The sequence below is a fragment of the Gigantopelta aegis genome, chromosome 6 (assembly GCF_016097555.1).
Source record: "Gigantopelta aegis isolate Gae_Host chromosome 6, Gae_host_genome, whole genome shotgun sequence".
NCBI lineage: Eukaryota > Metazoa > Mollusca > Gastropoda > Neomphalida > Peltospiridae > Gigantopelta > Gigantopelta aegis.
Genome location: NC_054704.1, coordinates 16842309 through 16860797, shown reverse-complemented (window position 1 = coordinate 16860797; position 18489 = coordinate 16842309). Strand labels below are relative to the sequence as shown.

The window sequence follows — 18489 nt, the reverse complement described above, 5'->3', positions numbered from 1 at the left end:
GTCATCATTATAATATTTTATACATCTATAGCCAGTGATACCAAGAATGTTTTTAAAAACGTTTTTCTTCTCCTTTTCTTTATGTGCACTTATGCGTGATAGTATTTAAGTGAATACACTTTTAGAGATAACAAACGAACCATGGGACTCTATGTTTCACAATATCATACAATATTTCACCAACTGACCTTTACATTTATCATATTTGAACACATCCATGAGATCATGACTCAGACAACATCTAACAACAAACCCCCACAAGGTATCCACTGACATCATTTGTTACCTGGCATCTGACAAGAGTCTACCATTAGACAAAATAACACTAACTGTCTTGTCAGAGTCTTCTATCCATCAGATAACACAGAGCAACAGATGCTCATTAGATAACGTCTAGTAACAGGAGTTTTTTTGTAAGCGATTCTAGCAACAAATACCCATTAAGTAACACTTTACCAGATCTTGTTGGGTAATATCTAACAGAATGGAATAATGAATGTTTAACAATACCCCTGTGAGAATATCAGATAATGTCTAACAAAGCAATTCTGGGAAAGAGAATATGCATGCATCTGTTTTTGGTGCCAAATATATAAAATATTCCATCTGTTGTAAGTACACACCAAAGCAATAAAACAAGTTAAATTATGAATATTTGCATAAGATAGTAGAATTTTTTTATGCAATTTGAATTATTCTGTAATATACCAGAAAACAAAGTGATTTATTTTGTTGAAGCACAAGCCTAAATAAATGTGTACTTTACTTTAAAGGACAGTGTTTTGATTTTAACTTTTCATTGATCAATGTAATAACTGATATATAACAGTCAGTATATATTCATTTTTAAAACCCCCCAAAAACCTTGTAATTGGTGATGTCTAAATAACCATCTATACATGAAAAACACACATAATATCATTCCTTCTAATGTAAGAAGTAAACAAGAAAAGATAAACAAGTTTGAAAATGAAACATGTTTTTAATGTCTGTATTAAGTATTTTCAAAGCAAAAATGTTTTCATTTTTAGTTGCTATTTTTTTTTTTAAGATCATAAAAATATTTATGAATTACAAATGAGCTTATGAAGTATGTTTTTATTTCACTAATATGTATAATGTCTAAAAAGTAGTTTATATTGTTCAGACACACTGTTGTTTAATTCAATATGGGTTTTTTAATACCAATTCTGATGTCACAAATAGTCATTAATCCCCCTTCAGATGATGTCTTTCAGAAAAATTCTTTTTATAATGAACATATTTCTGTCATGGCTTCCATTATTCTGGTGTTAATAAATCTTCTATAACATTTTAAGCCAGAGTCCACATTTCAAAAGGTTTTTTTAAATTCCAGATTTTATGAAAACGTTTAACAAAAGATATTGCACAAACAAAATCAAACATTTATGCTGTTAACATGCTCCAGATATTTGGTGTGCTTGAAACACTTAGACATTTGTAACAAACAGAATACAAAACTCCCCAAACATACCAAAACAGTGTACAATAAAATCTCTTACACAAAGCAAATTAGATGTACAATCACAAACAATTACCTTGTAAAATAAAGTCATATTTTTAAAAACATCTATTATATGCAAACAAACTGGCATAGTGTGCATAAAGCTACACATCATAAACAGATGCTTCGGTGATACAAGTTTCAAAGTCTTAACTTTCATTTTCGTATTCCACTATACAGCAGTAAAACCCACTTTCCATTAGCACGATTCTGTGTGTGATTTATCATGGCTGTGTGTGATTTATCATGGCCATGTGTGATTTATCATGGCTGTGTGTTTACGTGTGGAGAAATATGTTTTTCCATATCTGCATTTTTACAAGCAGATTACTATCAAAGATTTGATGTTGTCAAAGTGTACTTTGGACTCGAAAGTAAATACTTCGAGTTATGACATTAGCACGTTGAAAAATTCAAGTCCAGAAATTGTTCATTAAGATACTTTTTTAAGTTTGCTAAATGCCCACATGTAGAGTTGCGTATATAAAAAAAGGTACTGTGTAAACACACTGTATTGATAAACTCACATGCGTGCAATGGCGTCAATGGAAAGCAGACCTCACAGACTCTTCTATACACTTTGAAATAATCCTGTCTTTTCTCATCACCTCATGCTATTCATTGAGTTTCATTTTTACCAACATTTCTAAATGATGACCAGTGCCTTGAAAACAAGGTGCATGTATAATGGGCTTTAAAAGTCATTTTCAAATAAAGGTTTTATTATGTAAAACAAATTAAACATTAAAATGTAATAGGTTAACAATGAGTCATTACTTGACAGCTTCGTAACGGTTATGTTTGTACAATTAAAAACCTACGAGTTAAAGATATTATTTATCACAGTACATGTATTATCAAGTTGGAACATTCATCACATCCAGGTGTGACGTAGCCCAGTGGTGAAGTGTTCGCCTCATGTGTGGTAGGTCTAGAATCGATCCTTAACGGTAGGGGTAGGTCCATTGGGCTATTTCTCATTCGATTACCCAGAAAGCCGCAGTGTCCTTTTCAGTGACCAATCAAAGGCCGTATATCAATTAGCTAAAATGCCTGCCTAGTTAAGTCATACCAATACGTCACTGAAAGGATGGTGTAGAGGAATTATTTTGATGCAATTTGATACCAAATATGAAGCTATTCACCAAATGGCTACTGAGATTCAAAGTGGTGAAAATCAACAAAGAACAGCCTAATTCGGACTCTCTGAATAATAACCCCAACTAAAAATTGTAATAAAAAGTATTTAGACATTATTAAATTAAACGAGGGTAGTTTGAAATGATAACTTAAACATGTAGGTACTGTTTTCTGTCAAAATCGCAATTTTCACCAGATAGTGTATTCTTTCACTAATTGCCTCATTACGCAAAATCAGCAACTGCGACATGCAACTGATTTCACCAGAGCGGGTCACATATTGCAAAAATTTAAATATGCACAAATTGTTTAATCATGACATATATTTGGTATATCTCTAGTGAAAGTGGAGTATCAGTGTTATGTGAAGCAAAAACAGAAAAAAACCCCAAAACTTAATTCAAAGTAAATGGGTTGTTTTGTATGTTTTTTCAGTGTTATATAATGTACCAACTGAAAACCAGTATGGTAGCAATTGATGTTATTTTTCATTTATGTTGTGCTAATATTCACTTAAGGTTCAAACACGCTGTCCTGGGCATTCAAACTGATCTATCTGTGTTGTCTGACAGGACATAAGAAATCAATGAGATCCCTTAGACACAGAGCCTTGCACCTACCAGCTTTAGGCCAACAGATTAACCCCTTCACCACTGAGATTGTATTGATAATTTGCATTTAAGCTAGGCGAGTCTGGTGTTCATTACACTCATGACAACCAATCAGACATAGATGTTCTCTTGACCAACAAAACAAACACATTTACTATTGATATGACTTTCTGTTGTTGGTTTTTTGGTCTCATCTCCAACCAGTTAGAATTAACTGTGTGAGAAAAAATTGGATACTTTTACTTTTAGTTCACATCAGCAAACATAATACATTCTTTCTGCAAATATTGCAGACAAAAATGTCAGTCCATTCCCATTTTAAAACAGAATCATAGTATACATTTTGTTTAGTACCCGTGTCTTAAAATGCATTTCCTTACACTGTTATGGTTAAGCATACAATAATGCAGATCAACCTAAAAATAAAATCAGGGATTGAAATCACATGTAGCAAGTTTCGAGGCCAATTTGCCCATAGCATGAGTTAGAGGTCAGTTAGGAGCCATAGGTGATTAACACTAAATTTCTAGATGCCTACTCAAAATTGTGGTAGCAATTAGCAAACAGAACCCATTTTGGAAGTTATGTCAGTGCTATGATATAATAGAACCATCAAAAGAAATGATGTGTGTTATAGTTACATCATAGCTTACAGTGATTTCACAACATACCGTAGTGCTGAGATAGCTTAGAAAATCTGTACCCAGGTGACCAATTATGTTTAAAACAAGAATAATTTAATCTGAACCATTTATACCCTGTGCAAAACCCGACTGGGTATTTCTTGTTGTAACAAAAAGCAGTACCCGGTAAGTGAAAATATTACATTATGGATATTAGAACTAATATGTAAGCAAACAGTCTGCTTTCGTTCTTGACTTTCTTTTTGTGCTAAAATTTAGGATTTAAGATGGAAATGTATATATTTAACAATTAAAATAATATTAAAGGATTCTTTGTTTCTTAAGAAATTTTTTTTTTCAACTGAGTTATAAGTCTGTCTCGTTCCATCACACATTGCAAGAAAATTAGTATGTTAATGCCACTTTTCTAGGCCGTTTCCCGAGGAAGGCCACATTTATATATTTACACACATCCAAACATTAAGTCCATTGTTTTTCCAATGATATAAAATCAGTACCAACTGAACAGTTTATCTGTGTTCCATCAATAAACAGCTAGACTTCCATGAATTAGCTTAAGAAATGTTTTATTTTTCCAAGAACATTCCAATTTTTTTTTTTAAATCACACTTTACTTTTTTTTTACTTTTGTGTAATACAAAAACATCCACAAAACAGAAAAGCAAAATCCCACAGAGTTGCTTCTTTTTTTGTGTGACCTGTCAAGTAAAGGCATGAAAGAAATGTTACCAAGATTGGTCCTTGTATTTGTTAGTGTTTTGTCATTCGTTACATTGTCTTAGTCCTGCCCAGTTTCTGAGTCAGCAGTTAACATCTGGTAGAGCGTGGTGTCGGCCAGACAGCCCTGAATAAACTCCTCACGCGTTAACACACCATCTTGGTTTGTGTCCATTTTCTTGAAAATCATTTCTGTCCGTTGTTGTGGCGTATCGTCAAACGTCTTCGATAGCTGGTTTCCAAGCATGTTGTAGATGGCCTGAAAAAAGAGAAAGATATGTATGTTTGTTAATGTCACCTCATTACCTTTTTTGGATTGGATGAATGAATGAATGAATGAATGAAATGTTTTATTTAACAATGCATTCATTGTACTTACGGTTATATGGCATCAGACATATAGCTAAGGACCACACATATATATAGAGAGGAAACCCACTATTGCCACTTCATGGGCTACTCTTTTCGATTAGCAGCAAGGGATCTTTTATATGCACCATTGCACAGACAGGATAGTACATACCACGGCCTTTGTTACACCAGTTGTGGAGCACTGGCTGAAATGAGAAATAGCCCAATGGGGCCACTGACGGGGATCGATCCTAAACTGACCACGCATCAAGCGAACACTTTACAACTGAACTACGTCCCACCCATGAATGAATGAATGAAAAGAAGTTAAAAGATTGTTTTGTTTATTGACACCACTAAAGTGTTTTATTGATTATTGGCTATTAGATGGCAAACATGTGGTAATTAGTGGCTATTAGATGGCAAACATGTCGTAATTAGTGGCTATTAGATGGCAAACATGTGGTAATTAGTGGCTATTAAATGGCAAACATGTCGTAATTAGTGGCTATTAGATGGCAAACATGTCGTAATTAGTGGCTATTAGATGGCAAACATGTGGTAATTAGTGGCTATTAGATGGCAAACATGTCGTAATTAGTGGCTATTAGATGGCAAACATGTCGTAATTAGTGGCTATTAGATGGCAAACATGTCGTAATTAGTGGCTATTAGATGGCAAACATGTCGTAATTAGTGGCTATTAGATGGCAAACATGTCGTAATTGTGACACAGTCTTCAAAGGAAACCTACAACACTGAATCTTTCATATGCACTTTCCCACAGACAGAAAAGCCAGGGGCATGCGCAGAAAATTTTGCAGGGGGGGGGGGGGTCGAGGTGTCTGGCAAAGCCCGACACCGTGAGCGCTGCAGGTGCGAAGCCTGTGATGGGGGGTCTGGGGCCCCCCCCCCCCCCCCCCCCCCCCCCCCCCCATTTTTGAAAAATTGACCCCTTCTAAGGTTATTCTGAGGTGTTTTCTGCTGGCCGGCTAGCCGAGCTGCTTTCTGACCACATTAATTTGGAAAGAAATTACATTATCATAAAAATAATAATTCTAAAGTACATTAATTGATTATTCATTTCCCCACAGGTGTGATGATAACATCTCAGTACTTCCATATCCATTCACAGGAATGTAAAAAATCGGGATATAATTTTTTTTTCCGCCTTGAGCAGGGGGGAGTTTCGACCCCCAACCCCACCCCGCGCACGCACATAACAGCATATATCACAGCCTTGATATATCAGTCATTGGCATTGAATCCACTGAGAGGATTCAATCCTTAGTCCCAAGCACCTCAGGCGAGTGCTCTGCTGTCTGAACGAATGAAAAAAAATAACAAAAAATAACAAATAAATGAACAAACAAGTGAAAAAATAAACAAATGAACTAAATCATAGAGAAAACATTGTATGGCTTTGTGTGTCAATCATATGTAAATGAAACACTCTTTGGTAGGAAAAAAAAGCCATCATATTTAATAAAACAGAAATACAGTTTGTCCATTCTGTAGAACTTTTAAATATAAAGTTTTGTGAACAAACATGTAATAGGTTGGATGGAAATCTATATAATTTGAATACATAAATAAATTAGCTTTTTTAAAAAACATTTCAGAATGTTTTGTAATGTTGAAACTTGTTGATGTGAAACCATGACTTTTACTATAACCAGTTCTTGACGTCAGCCCTCGAATACACTTTTCCACGAACAGGACACTAGTATGCCACGGACTTTGATGTACCAGTCATCATTGCTTGTCTACTTGTTGGGCTGGTTAAAAACAACCTGTTACTTATCAAGAATGATCAATCTTATGATCCATCTCAGCTCAAGAACTGTGGCTGAAAGTCAGGATGATCATTAATACACTTTTAAATTATTAAGAGTTAGTTGAGTTACATTCATTCATTTCAACTTATTTTCGTGCTTATATCCAATCAAGGTTCAAGCACGCTGTCCTGGGTACACACCTCAGCTATCTGGGCTGTCTGTCCAGGACATTGGGTTAGTTGTTAATTGGTTAGTGAGAGAGAAGAGGGTGTAGTGGCCTTACACCTACCCATTGAGCCCTTAAGAATTCGCTCTGGGTTGACACCTGTACCGGGCTGGGAACACTGTACCTATTGGCCTGTAGTCTAATGGCTTAACCACTGCACCACCGAGGCCGGTCTAGTTGAGTTACAGAAAGTAAGTTGGATTAATTGTAATACAAACTGATACACATTAAAGGGACCATCCTCAAATGGTGCCATTTGTAGCATATTTACATCATACAGAGACTTTTTGATGATTCAAATATATTTTCTTGTTTAGAATATCAGTCGGTATAAAAATGGTCTTTGTTGTTGTCCTAATGTTTGTAGTAGCTGAAACTAGACTTCACCTGCCAATAATTTTGTACATATTAAAAATATATATTACAAAGTTTAAATTAAAAATGACCATTATAAACATTAGCATCCGACCTCAAACACACCAGATATACAGACACTGGTATTCTAAACAAGAAACTATTTAATATGGCTGCAAACTCAGGACAGTCCCTTTAAACAACAACCTGTATCACAAGACCACTAATACTCCTTCAGGTGGCTGCTTTATACAGGTTTATCTCAAATGAATGACTGAATGATTGAATGATTGAATGACTGAATGACTGAATGAATGACTGAATGATTGAATGACTGACTGACTGACCAAATGAATGAATGACTGACTGAATGAATGACTGACTGAATGAATGACTGAATGATTGAATGAATGACTGAATGAATGAATGACTGACTGAATGAATGAATGACTGAATGAATGACTGAATGACTGAATGACTGAATGATTGAATGACTGAATGAATGACTGACTGAATGAATGACTGACTGAATGAATGACTGAATGAATGAATGACTGACTGAATGAATGAATGACTGAATGAATAAATATATGTTTAACGACACCCCAGCATGAAAAATACATCGGCTATTGGATGTCAAACTATGGTAAATACATCGGCTATTGAATGTCAAACTATGGTAAATACATCGGCTATTGGATGTCAAACTATGGTAAATACATCGGCTATTGGATGTCAAACTATGGTAAATACATCGGCTATTGAATGTCAAACTATGGTAAATACATCGGCTATTGGATGTCAAACTATAGTAAATGCAAAAATTAGGTTGACCTGTATACATGTACTTACTCCTATTAAACACTCCATTTCTTTCTTCTCTATTGTTCCATTGCCGTCGATGTCGTACATTCCGAACGCCCAGTTCAGTTTGTCCCCGGCCTTGCCCTTCTGTGAGGTGATGTTAATGGCCATGAGGAACTCCTTGAACTCGATCGCACCACTGTGGTCCTTGTCGAACGAGCGGAACACATGCTCACAGAAGTCATCGGGATTTCCACCAGGGAAAAACTGCGCGTACACTTCCTTAAACTTTTCCTTCGATAACTGACCTTCTGGGCAATCTCTCTGGGAAGACAGAAACAAGATATTACTATGTGGGTATACTTAAAACTGAACCACTCATTGAGGGAACAATTACGTAGTTATTTGAAGCAAGGAACAGTTACGATTCTTACTGGTAATTTCTTCAAATTGGATTATTCATCAAGGAACAGTGAAACTACTTGTACATGATGACCAGCCTATCAAGAAAACTGTTTCACTGGTAGTAGGATACAAGTGCCTCTTAACAATGCCAGAAGTATTCACAGAACACTGTCAGAAGTGTTCAGATTAAGTCCACAGCAAAACACTGATTGGAAATGACAAGTGTGTGGCATGGATGGCCATAAGAAACGAGCATGTCCTAAGGTTTTTGAGACAAGGACTGGAATGTGGAGTTGGATAGCAAAACAAGTTAAAATATAGGCACTGTCAGATCAGCAAACATTAAGGGCCGAATTTATGAAGCCTGTTTTTCTTAATTAATCACAGGTGTTTAAATATTGTAATTGTATGTAGTTACACGTGTGTAAGTCTAAAACAGGATTTTTAATTTGGCCCTAAATGATTTAAAGATTTAAAATATTTAAAAAACAGAAGAAAACTTGGTTATAGGTTAGAATCAGTCTGTGGTGGATTTTTATACAAGACAATCTTAGATTAAAAAAAATAAATGATAAATTAGAGATTATTCCACGTCAGAAGAAAAAAAAGGTATGCTTATCCCTGCTCATCGGCCAGTTTTGTTCCATATAGAAAAAAAATAAGAAAGAGTCAAATTATGTTATATTATTCTGTGCATGCAAACTACTGAAAAAAGATTTCTCCACCTGCACCATGTTGTCAGTTCTATCACCCATAAAAATATTCATTTAACACAATGATTGATTTCTTCAACAAGTTTCATACACACACACCTCTAAAGAGAAAACAGGACAACTGGCAAAAGGCAAATGGATGAACAATTAAAGTTTAAAATATGATATTTGCAAAAATGGGAAGATTTTATATCTTGTAAAAATGTTCAACACCCACCAGCTTATACCAATACACTTCCAAGGACACTCTTATTCTTTTATGACTGAAAACTGAATCTTAAAGATACATTTGATTAAATGCCAAGCTCAACTTAAATCAGCGGTATTATGCTGTACACAAAACTGCTAGTATTGGAAAATGTAAGAAGAAAAATCCCATTTAAATGTTAATTCATTTTTACTTACATGTGTATCTTAATGCTATTTCATGGAAAACATCAAATATTCAAACTAAATGATAAGTGACTTAAAGGCCATCACCATGCCATTTTAACATGCGTTAATCTGTTCATAACTGGAGAGAAAAACAATTTTTTTAAGGATACCCCAGCACTGTTTAATCACTTTCTGTGTGACTTTATTTTTACTATCAATTTTGATCATGTATATTTCATTGGATGGTATAGCTGTGGCAACAGGGTCATCATGGTAAAACAGCCAACCACAAGTCTCAGTAGTAATCTCCAATGTATGTTGGAGACACAAATGATCTACGATGGGGTGAGTAAGAAACTGTAATATACACCTGATCTACAGAATAAACAAGAAAACACACTGCAGCCAGACTAGAAGCTAATGTTATTATGGATAAATACAAAAATATATTTTACATTCCATTTCCATCTGACAGGATAGCACATACCAAGATGTTTGATATACCAATTATGGATTAGTAGTTTTCATGGGGAACCCCAATAGGTGTATCCAACAAGTGGAATTGATCCCAGTACCCACAGTACTTCAGACAAATGATTTACTACTGAGCTATATACTGCTCACCCAGACAATACACACAAAGAAAGAAAGAATTTTTTTATTTAACGACACACTCAACACATTTTATTTACGGTTATATGGCATCAGACATGGTTAAGGACCACACAAATATTGACAGAGGAAACCTGCTGTTGCCACTTCATGGGCTACTCTTTCCGATTAGCAGCAAGGGATCTTTTATATGCACCATCCCACAGACAGGATAGTACATACCATGACCTTTGTTACACCAGTTGTGGAGCACTGGCTGGAACGAGAAATAGCCCAATGGATCCACCAATGGGCATCGATCCTAGACCGACTGTGCATCAAGCGAACGCTTTACCACTAGGCTACATCCTGCCCCTGACAATAAACAGAGGCACAGAAACATAGACAATTGTTAAACAGAGGCACAGAAACATAGACAATTGTTAAACAGAGGCACAGAAACATAGACAATTGTTAAACAGAGGCACAGAAACATAGACAATTGTTAAACAGAGGCACAGAAACATAGACAATTGTTAAACAGAGGCACAGAAACATCGATAGTTTTTAAACAGAGGCACAGATACATAGACAATTGTTAAACAGAAGCACAGAAACATCGATAGTTTTTAAACAGAGGCACAGAAACATAGACAATTGTTAAACAGAGGCACAGAAACATAGACAATTGTTAAACAGAGGCACAGATATATAGACAACTGTTAAACAGATACAAAGACAATTTGTTTTAATTCCTATCAGAGAAGTCCTCCATGTAAGACCTAGCAAGAAATAAAAAACCAAAAACATCCTTCAAATCATTTCATTTCAACTTATTTTCGTGCTTATATCCAATTAAAGTTCAAATATGCTGTCCTGGGCACACACCTCAGCTATCTGGGCTGTCTGTCCAGGACAGTGGGTTAGTTGTTAGTTTGTTAGTGGTTAGTGTAAGAGAAGAGGGTGTAGTGGGCTTACACCTACCTATTGAACCCTTAAGAGCTCGCTTGAGCCGGTACCTGGCTGCGAACCCTGTACCTACCAGCCTGTAGTCTGATGGCTTAACCACTGCACCACCAAGACCTTCGAATCAAGTTTTATTAGTTAATACAACCAGCACAAAAACAACACCCAATTCATCACAGACATGCAATTAGTAATTAGCACACATGCAATTACAAGAGTGAATTAAATTGAAATCATTCCATAATCAGCTGTGGGAATGTAATTAGTCCCTCTGTATACAAATTGATAATTTGCTCTCATCTAATTGTGCTGTGTTGAGTGCATACTAGCATCCCATCACCCAGCCAGCTGTGACCTGCCAACAATTTGTCAGTCCTGTCTAGCTGCTGTCCGACTCCTGGAGATTACGATTCCGGCCACCAGCACAGCTACAACCTTTTGTGGTCCGATCTGAGGAGATTCCAGTTTTGCTGGTCAGGTGCCACGTAGGCTACCATTAATTACTCCATGCAGTTCAATACATTTTCATTGTCAGAATATATTCTGTGAATAATACAACACTGTCGAGAGGCTCATGGACAACTAATTTTAGGGAGTGCTCTCAACTGACAAGTACAGTGTTAAAAACATCAACATGGGTCAACCATGAAATGTTTCAGTTAACAGCCCTCATGCCTAAGTACCGCCTCATGTTGCTGTTATACAAGTGGCACTGTACTGCTTGCAGTTGTTACCAGTTGGTACTACATGCCTGAGTACCGCCTCGTGTTGCTGTTATACAAGTGGCACTGTACTGCTTGCACAGTTGTTACCAGTTGGTACTACATGCCTGAGTACCGCCTCATGTTGCTGTTATACAAGTGGTACTGTACTGCTTGCACAGTTGTTACCAGTTGGTACTACATGCCTGAGTACCGCCTCATGTTGCTGTTATACAAGTGGTACTGTACTGCTTGCACAGTTGTTACCAGTTGGTACTACATGCCTGAGTACCGCCTCGTGTTGCTGTTATACAAGTGGCACTGTACTGCTTGCACAGTTGTTACCAGTTGGTACTACATGCCTGAGTACCGCCTCGTGTTGCTGTTATACAAGTGGCACTGTACTGCTTGCAGTTGTTACCAGTTGGTACTACATGCCTGAGTACCGCCTCATGTTGCTGTTATACAAGTGGCACTGTACTGCTTGCAGTTGTTACCAGTTGGTACTACATGCCTGAGTACCGCCTCATGTTGCTGTTATACAAGTGGCACTGTACTGCTTGCAGTTGTTACCAGTTGGTACTACATGCCTGAGTACCGCCTCATGTTGCTGTTATACAAGTGGCACTGTACTGCTTGCACAGTTGTTACCAGTTGGTACTACATGCCTGAGTACCGCCTCATGTTGCTGTTATACAAGTGGTACTGTACTGCTTGCACAGTTGTTACCAGTTGGTACTACATGCCTGAGTACCGCCTCATGTTGCTGTTATACAAGTGGCACTGTACTGCTTGCAGTTGTTACCAGTTGGTACTACATGCCTGAGTACCGCCTCATGTTGCTGTTATACAAGTGGCACTGTACTGCTTGCAGTTGTTACCAGTTGGTACTACATGCCTGAGTACCGCCTCATGTTGCTGTTATACAAGTGGCACTGTACTGCTTGCACAGTTGTTACCAGTTGGTACTACATGCCTGAGTACCGCCTCATGTTGCTGTTATACAAGTGGCACTGTACTGCTTGCAGTTGTTACCAGTTGGTACTACATGCCTGAGTACCGCCTCATGTTGCTGTTATACAAGTGGCACTGTACTGCTTGCAGTTGTTACCAGTTGGTACTACATGCCTGAGTACCGCCTCGTGTTGCTGTTATACAAGTGGCACTGTACTGCTTACAGTTGTTACCAGTTGGTACTACATGCCTGAGTACCGCCTCGTGTTGCTGTTATACAAGTGGCACTGTACTGCTTACACAGTTGTTACCAGTTGGTACTACATGCCTGAGTACCGCCTCGTGTTGCTGTTATGTTGCTGTTACCAGTTGGTACAAGTGGCACTGTACTGCTTGCACAGTTGTTACCAGTTGGTACTACATGCCTGAGTACCGCCTCATGTTGCTGTTATACAAGTGGCACTGTACTGCTTGCACAGTTGTTACCAGTTGGTACTACATGCCTGAGTACCGCCTCGTGTTGCTGTTATACAAGTGGCACTGTACTGCTTGCAGTTGTTACCAGTTGGTACTACATGCCTGAGTACCGCCTCGTGTTGCTGTTATACAAGTGGCACTGTACTGCTTGCAGTTGTTACCAGTTGGTACTACATGCCTGAGTACCGCCTCATGTTGCTGTTATACAAGTGGCACTGTACTGCTTGCAGTTGTTACCAGTTGGTACTACATGCCTGAGTACCGCCTCATGTTGCTGTTATACAAGTGGCACTGTACTGCTTGCAGTTGTTACCAGTTGGTACTACATGCCTGAGTACCGCCTCATGTTGCTGTTATACAAGTGGCACTGTACTGCTTGCAGTTGTTACCAGTTGGTACTACATGCCTGAGTACCGCCTCATGTTGCTGTTATACAAGTGGCACTGTACTGCTTGCAGTTGTTACCAGTTGGTACTACATGCCTGAGTACCGCCTCATGTTGCTGTTATACAAGTGGCACTGTACTGCTTGCAGTTGTTACCAGTTGGTACTACATGCCTGAGTACCGCCTCATGTTGCTGTTATACAAGTGGCACTGTACTGCTTGCAGTTGTTACCAGTTGGTACTACATGCCTGAGTACCGCCTCATGTTGCTGTTATACAAGTGGTACTGTACTGCTTACAGTTGTTACCAGTTGGTACTACATGCCTGAGTACCGCCTCATGTTGCTGTTATACAAGTGGCACTGTACTGCTTGCACAGTTGTTACCAGTTGGTACTACATGCCTGAGTACCGCCTCATGTTGCTGTTATACAAGTGGTACTGTACTGCTTGCACAGTTGTTACCAGTTGGTACTACATGCCTGAGTACCGCGCCTCATGTTGCTGTTATACAAGTGGCACTGTACTGCTTGCACAGTTGTTACCAGTTGGTACTACATGCCTGAGTACCGCCTCATGTTGCTGTTATACAAGTGGCACTGTACTGCTTGCACAGTTGTTACCAGTTGGTACTACATGCCTGAGTACCGCCTCATGTTGCTGTTATACAAGTGGTACTGTACTGCTTACAGTTGTTACCAGTTGGTACTACATGCCTGAGTACCGCCTCATGTTGCTGTTATACAAGTGGCACTGTACTGCTTGCACAGTTGTTACCAGTTGGTACTACATATATAACAAAAGTTTAAAGTTTGTTTTGTTTAATGACACCACTAGAGCACATTGATTAATGAATCATCGGCTATTGGATGTCAAAACATTTTGGTAAAACTCACTCGTAGTCAACAGAGAAACCCGTTACATTTTTCCTAATGCAGCAAGGGATCTTTTATATGCACTTTCCCACAGACAGAAAAGCAAATATCACAGCCTTTAACCAGTTGTGGTGCACTGGTTGGAAAAGACCGGCCTCGGTGGCGTCGTGGTTAGGCCATCAGTCTACAGGCTGGTAGGTACTGGGTTCGGATCCCAGTCGAGGCATGGGATTTTTAATCCAAATACCGACTCCAAACCCTGAGTGAGTGCTCCGCAAGGCTCAATGGGTAGGTGTAAACCACTTGCACCGATCAGTGATCCATAACTGGTTCAACAAAAGCCATGGTTTATGCTATCCTGCCTGTGGGAAGTGCAAATAAAAGATCCCTTTCTGCCAATCGGAAGAGTAGCCCATGTAGTGGCGACAGCGGGTTTCCTCTCAAAATCTGTGTGGTCCTTAACCATATGTCTGATGCCATATAACCGTAAATAAAATGTGTTGAGTGCGTCGTTAAATAAAACACTTCTTTCTTTTTTCTTTCTGGTTAGAAAATATCCCCAAAACAATAATTTGAACGGATCCACCGTGGTACATATATAACAAATAACCAATGGGTTATTTAAATACTACAGAGGTCAACCTTAATTTATATGTAATCTAGAGTTCGACAAATGTTTGAATAAGTGACTAGCCCTCACAGAAGCTTTAGCCAGTGCCCTATGTATTATAGTAATAAGGTGATAATTTCACTAGCCCAGATCACATACTCACTAGCAGAGACCAAGGGCCAGTGGATTGTCAAACCCTGTGTAATCATCAAAGGAAGATTTCAAAAAGCATATCACAATTTTGTAGTGTTTTCTTTTATCAGTAACAATTTCCTAAACTGGACTGTAATATATTACTGAGCTGCTATAAGAAGTAGTGACATGCCAGATGGCGGTGTGTTGCTCTTCAGATGGTCCAGTCCACAGTTCATCAATCACCTTTAAATGGTGAGACTCGCGCAGGTGTGTAGCCCACAGAAAGATTTCTCCAAGGAACGCAGTATTCGTCATCGCACCTCGGTAAGACGTGTGCACTCGATCCTTGAGGAATTTAACAAAAACCTATTCCTGCACTGTATATTGAATTTAGCAAAATGTTGCTTCTAATTTCATCTCTTAACACGATCATTCGGACCACGGTGACAGAAGTTAATCACATTAGTTAACTGTGTTATGTATATAGTCCGGTCGAATTTAATTTCCAAGGCCATATTTTAATGGTAAACTAGTAGGTTAATATAATATTAGAAGATTAATATTACATCAATTATTATTACTTTATAAGTGTCAAGAAAATCAAGATTAGACTTTAAAAAGAAATCTTTAAGAGACATAAAACTTGAAACAGATTAATATACTAACAATATTCATCTTTTTTTTATATACAAACAGGGATGACATTTTTACTGCCAATAAAGACCTATCTCCATATGATCTTTTATAAATCTGTTTGGATTTATTAAATTCTTTTATTATTTATCTGGTAATTGGTATTACAGAAAATTATTTGTTTTAATATTTAATATCAGATGTAAAAACAAAAATTAAGAAAATATTTTATGATCTTAAACAATCACAAGTTAGAAACAAATTGCTGTCATGAATGGCCTGAGAACTCAAGTGTATTTCTGCATTGAATACCACAGTTCCACTGGGTTATTTCCCATTCCAGCCAGTGCTCCACAACAGGTGTAACAAAGGCAGTGGTATGTACTATCCTGTCTGTGGGATGATGCATATAAAACATCCCTTGCTGCTATAATAAACAAGAGTACTGGTGAGATACATGATACACCTGTTATTTGTATCACAGTGATCTAGTAATAGTACATGATACACCTGTTATTTGTATCACAGTGATCTAGTAATAGTACATGATACACCCGTTATTTGTATCACAGTGATCTAGTAATAGTACATGACACACCCGTTATTTGTATCACAGTGATCTAGTAATAGTACATGACACACCTGTTATTTGTATCACAGTGATCTAGTAATAGTACATGACACACCCGTTATTTGTATCACAGTGATCTAGTAATAGTACATGATACACCCGTTATTTGTATCAGTGATCTAGTAATAGTACATGATACACCCGTTATTTGTATCACAGTGATCTAGTAATAGTACATGACACACCCGTTATTTGTATCACAGTGATCTAGTAATAGTACATGATACACCCGTTATTATGTGATGGACATGTGAGAAGACATGTGAAACGTTATAAGTGAGTATGGACATGTGAGAAGATATGTGAAATGTTATAAGCGGGTATGGACATGTGAGAAGACATGTGAAACGTTATAAGTGAGTATGGACATGTGAGAAGATATGTGAAGCGTTATAAGCGAGTATGGACATGTGAGAAGACATGTGAAGCATTATAAGTTATAAGCGAGTATGGACATGTGAGAAGACATGTGAAACATTATAAGCGAGTATGGACATGTGAGAAGCAAAAGGTACAGTGAAACCACTCTAAACTGGACACATTCATGACCCAGTAAAAAGTCCAGTTTTAATGGGTATTGTTTTTGGAGAGGTTAAGGGACAGTAAAAAATTTCTGGTTTGTGGGCATTCTGGTTTACAGAGGATCCGGTTTAGAGGGGTTTCACGAAGAAGAATATCCATATGATTTTATTTATTTAAAGGATGAAACAAAAAATATGCACTCAACACATTTTATTGACGGTTATATGATGTCAGACATATGGTTAAGGACCACACAGGTAATGAGAGGAAACCTTCTGCCACACAATGGGTTATTCGTTTTGGTTAGCAGCAAGGGATCTTTTATATGCATCATACCACAGATAGGATAGTACATACCATGCCCTTTGTTATACCAGTTGTGGAGCATTGGCTGAAATGAGAAATAGACCAATGGGCTCACTTATAGACATCAATCTTAGACTGATGTGCTTTACCACCGGACTATGTCCCACCCCTTATTTATTTGAATTTTCAGTAAAGGTTTTAAAGTTGTTTAATCTTATTTTTTCAATGATACACATGAATCATTTCATTCATTTCACTTATGTTTGTGCTTATATCCAATCAGGGTTCAAGCATGTTGTTCTAGGCACACTATTCAGCTATCTGGAATGTCTGTCCAAGACAGTGGGTTAGTCGTTAGTTGTTAGTGAGAGAGAAGTCAGTGTAGTGGCCTTACACCTACTTATTATTGAGTCTTTAAACTCGCTCTGGGTGGAAGCTGATACTGGGATGTGAACCCAGAACCTACCAGTCTTAACACATGAATGAACATTGACAGCAATTCACATACATGTAGTTGGATCTAACTCAGTGGTAAGGTGCTGACAGGAGATGTGATGGGTCATAGCATTTATCCCCAGAAATGAACACACTGGCATTTGTCCTATTGTAACTCCTGCTCCACAACTGGTATATAAAAGTTAAAGTTTGTTCTGTTAAACATCACCACTGGAGCACATTGATTGATTGATTAATCATTGGCTTTTGTGTCATTCTGACATGTAGCCTTTAGAGAAACCCTGCTACATTATTTCATTAGCAGCAAGTGATTTGTTTACATGCACCTTCCTACAGTACATACCACAGTTTTTAAAAACAAGAAATAAGGTACTAGTTGGGATGGAAAAAACTCAGTGAGTCTATCAAGATTCGATCTGATGACCCAAGCATCTCAGGATAGAGCTTTACTGACTCGGCTAAATCCCAACCTCCTGGTATATAAATGCCATGGTAGGTGCTGTCCTGTCTGTGGGAAATATAAAAGGTGCTCTTGAAGCTACATGTGTAATCATTAACAGAAGCCGATTTGGGGATGATGATCCACTTAACTTCTAGAAAATGTC

General features: G+C 37.7%; 1 protein-coding gene across 4 annotated transcripts in view; it reads right to left on the bottom strand.

The window, feature by feature from the left end:
- Window positions 1-732: 732 nt before the first annotated feature.
- LOC121374960 (neuronal calcium sensor 2-like) overlaps window positions 733-18489 on the bottom strand; it is a 192142-nt gene continuing 174385 nt past the window's right edge. For all 4 annotated transcript variants that reach the window (XM_041502112.1, XM_041502114.1, XM_041502113.1 and 1 more), the window contains 2 exons: window positions 8199-8474; window positions 733-4896 (listed from right to left, as the gene is read on the bottom strand). In XM_041502112.1, the coding sequence (XP_041358046.1) occupies window positions 4699-4896; window positions 8199-8474 (474 nt within the window). In that variant the 3' untranslated portion in view covers window positions 733-4698. The remainder of the gene's footprint in view (window positions 4897-8198; window positions 8475-18489) is intronic.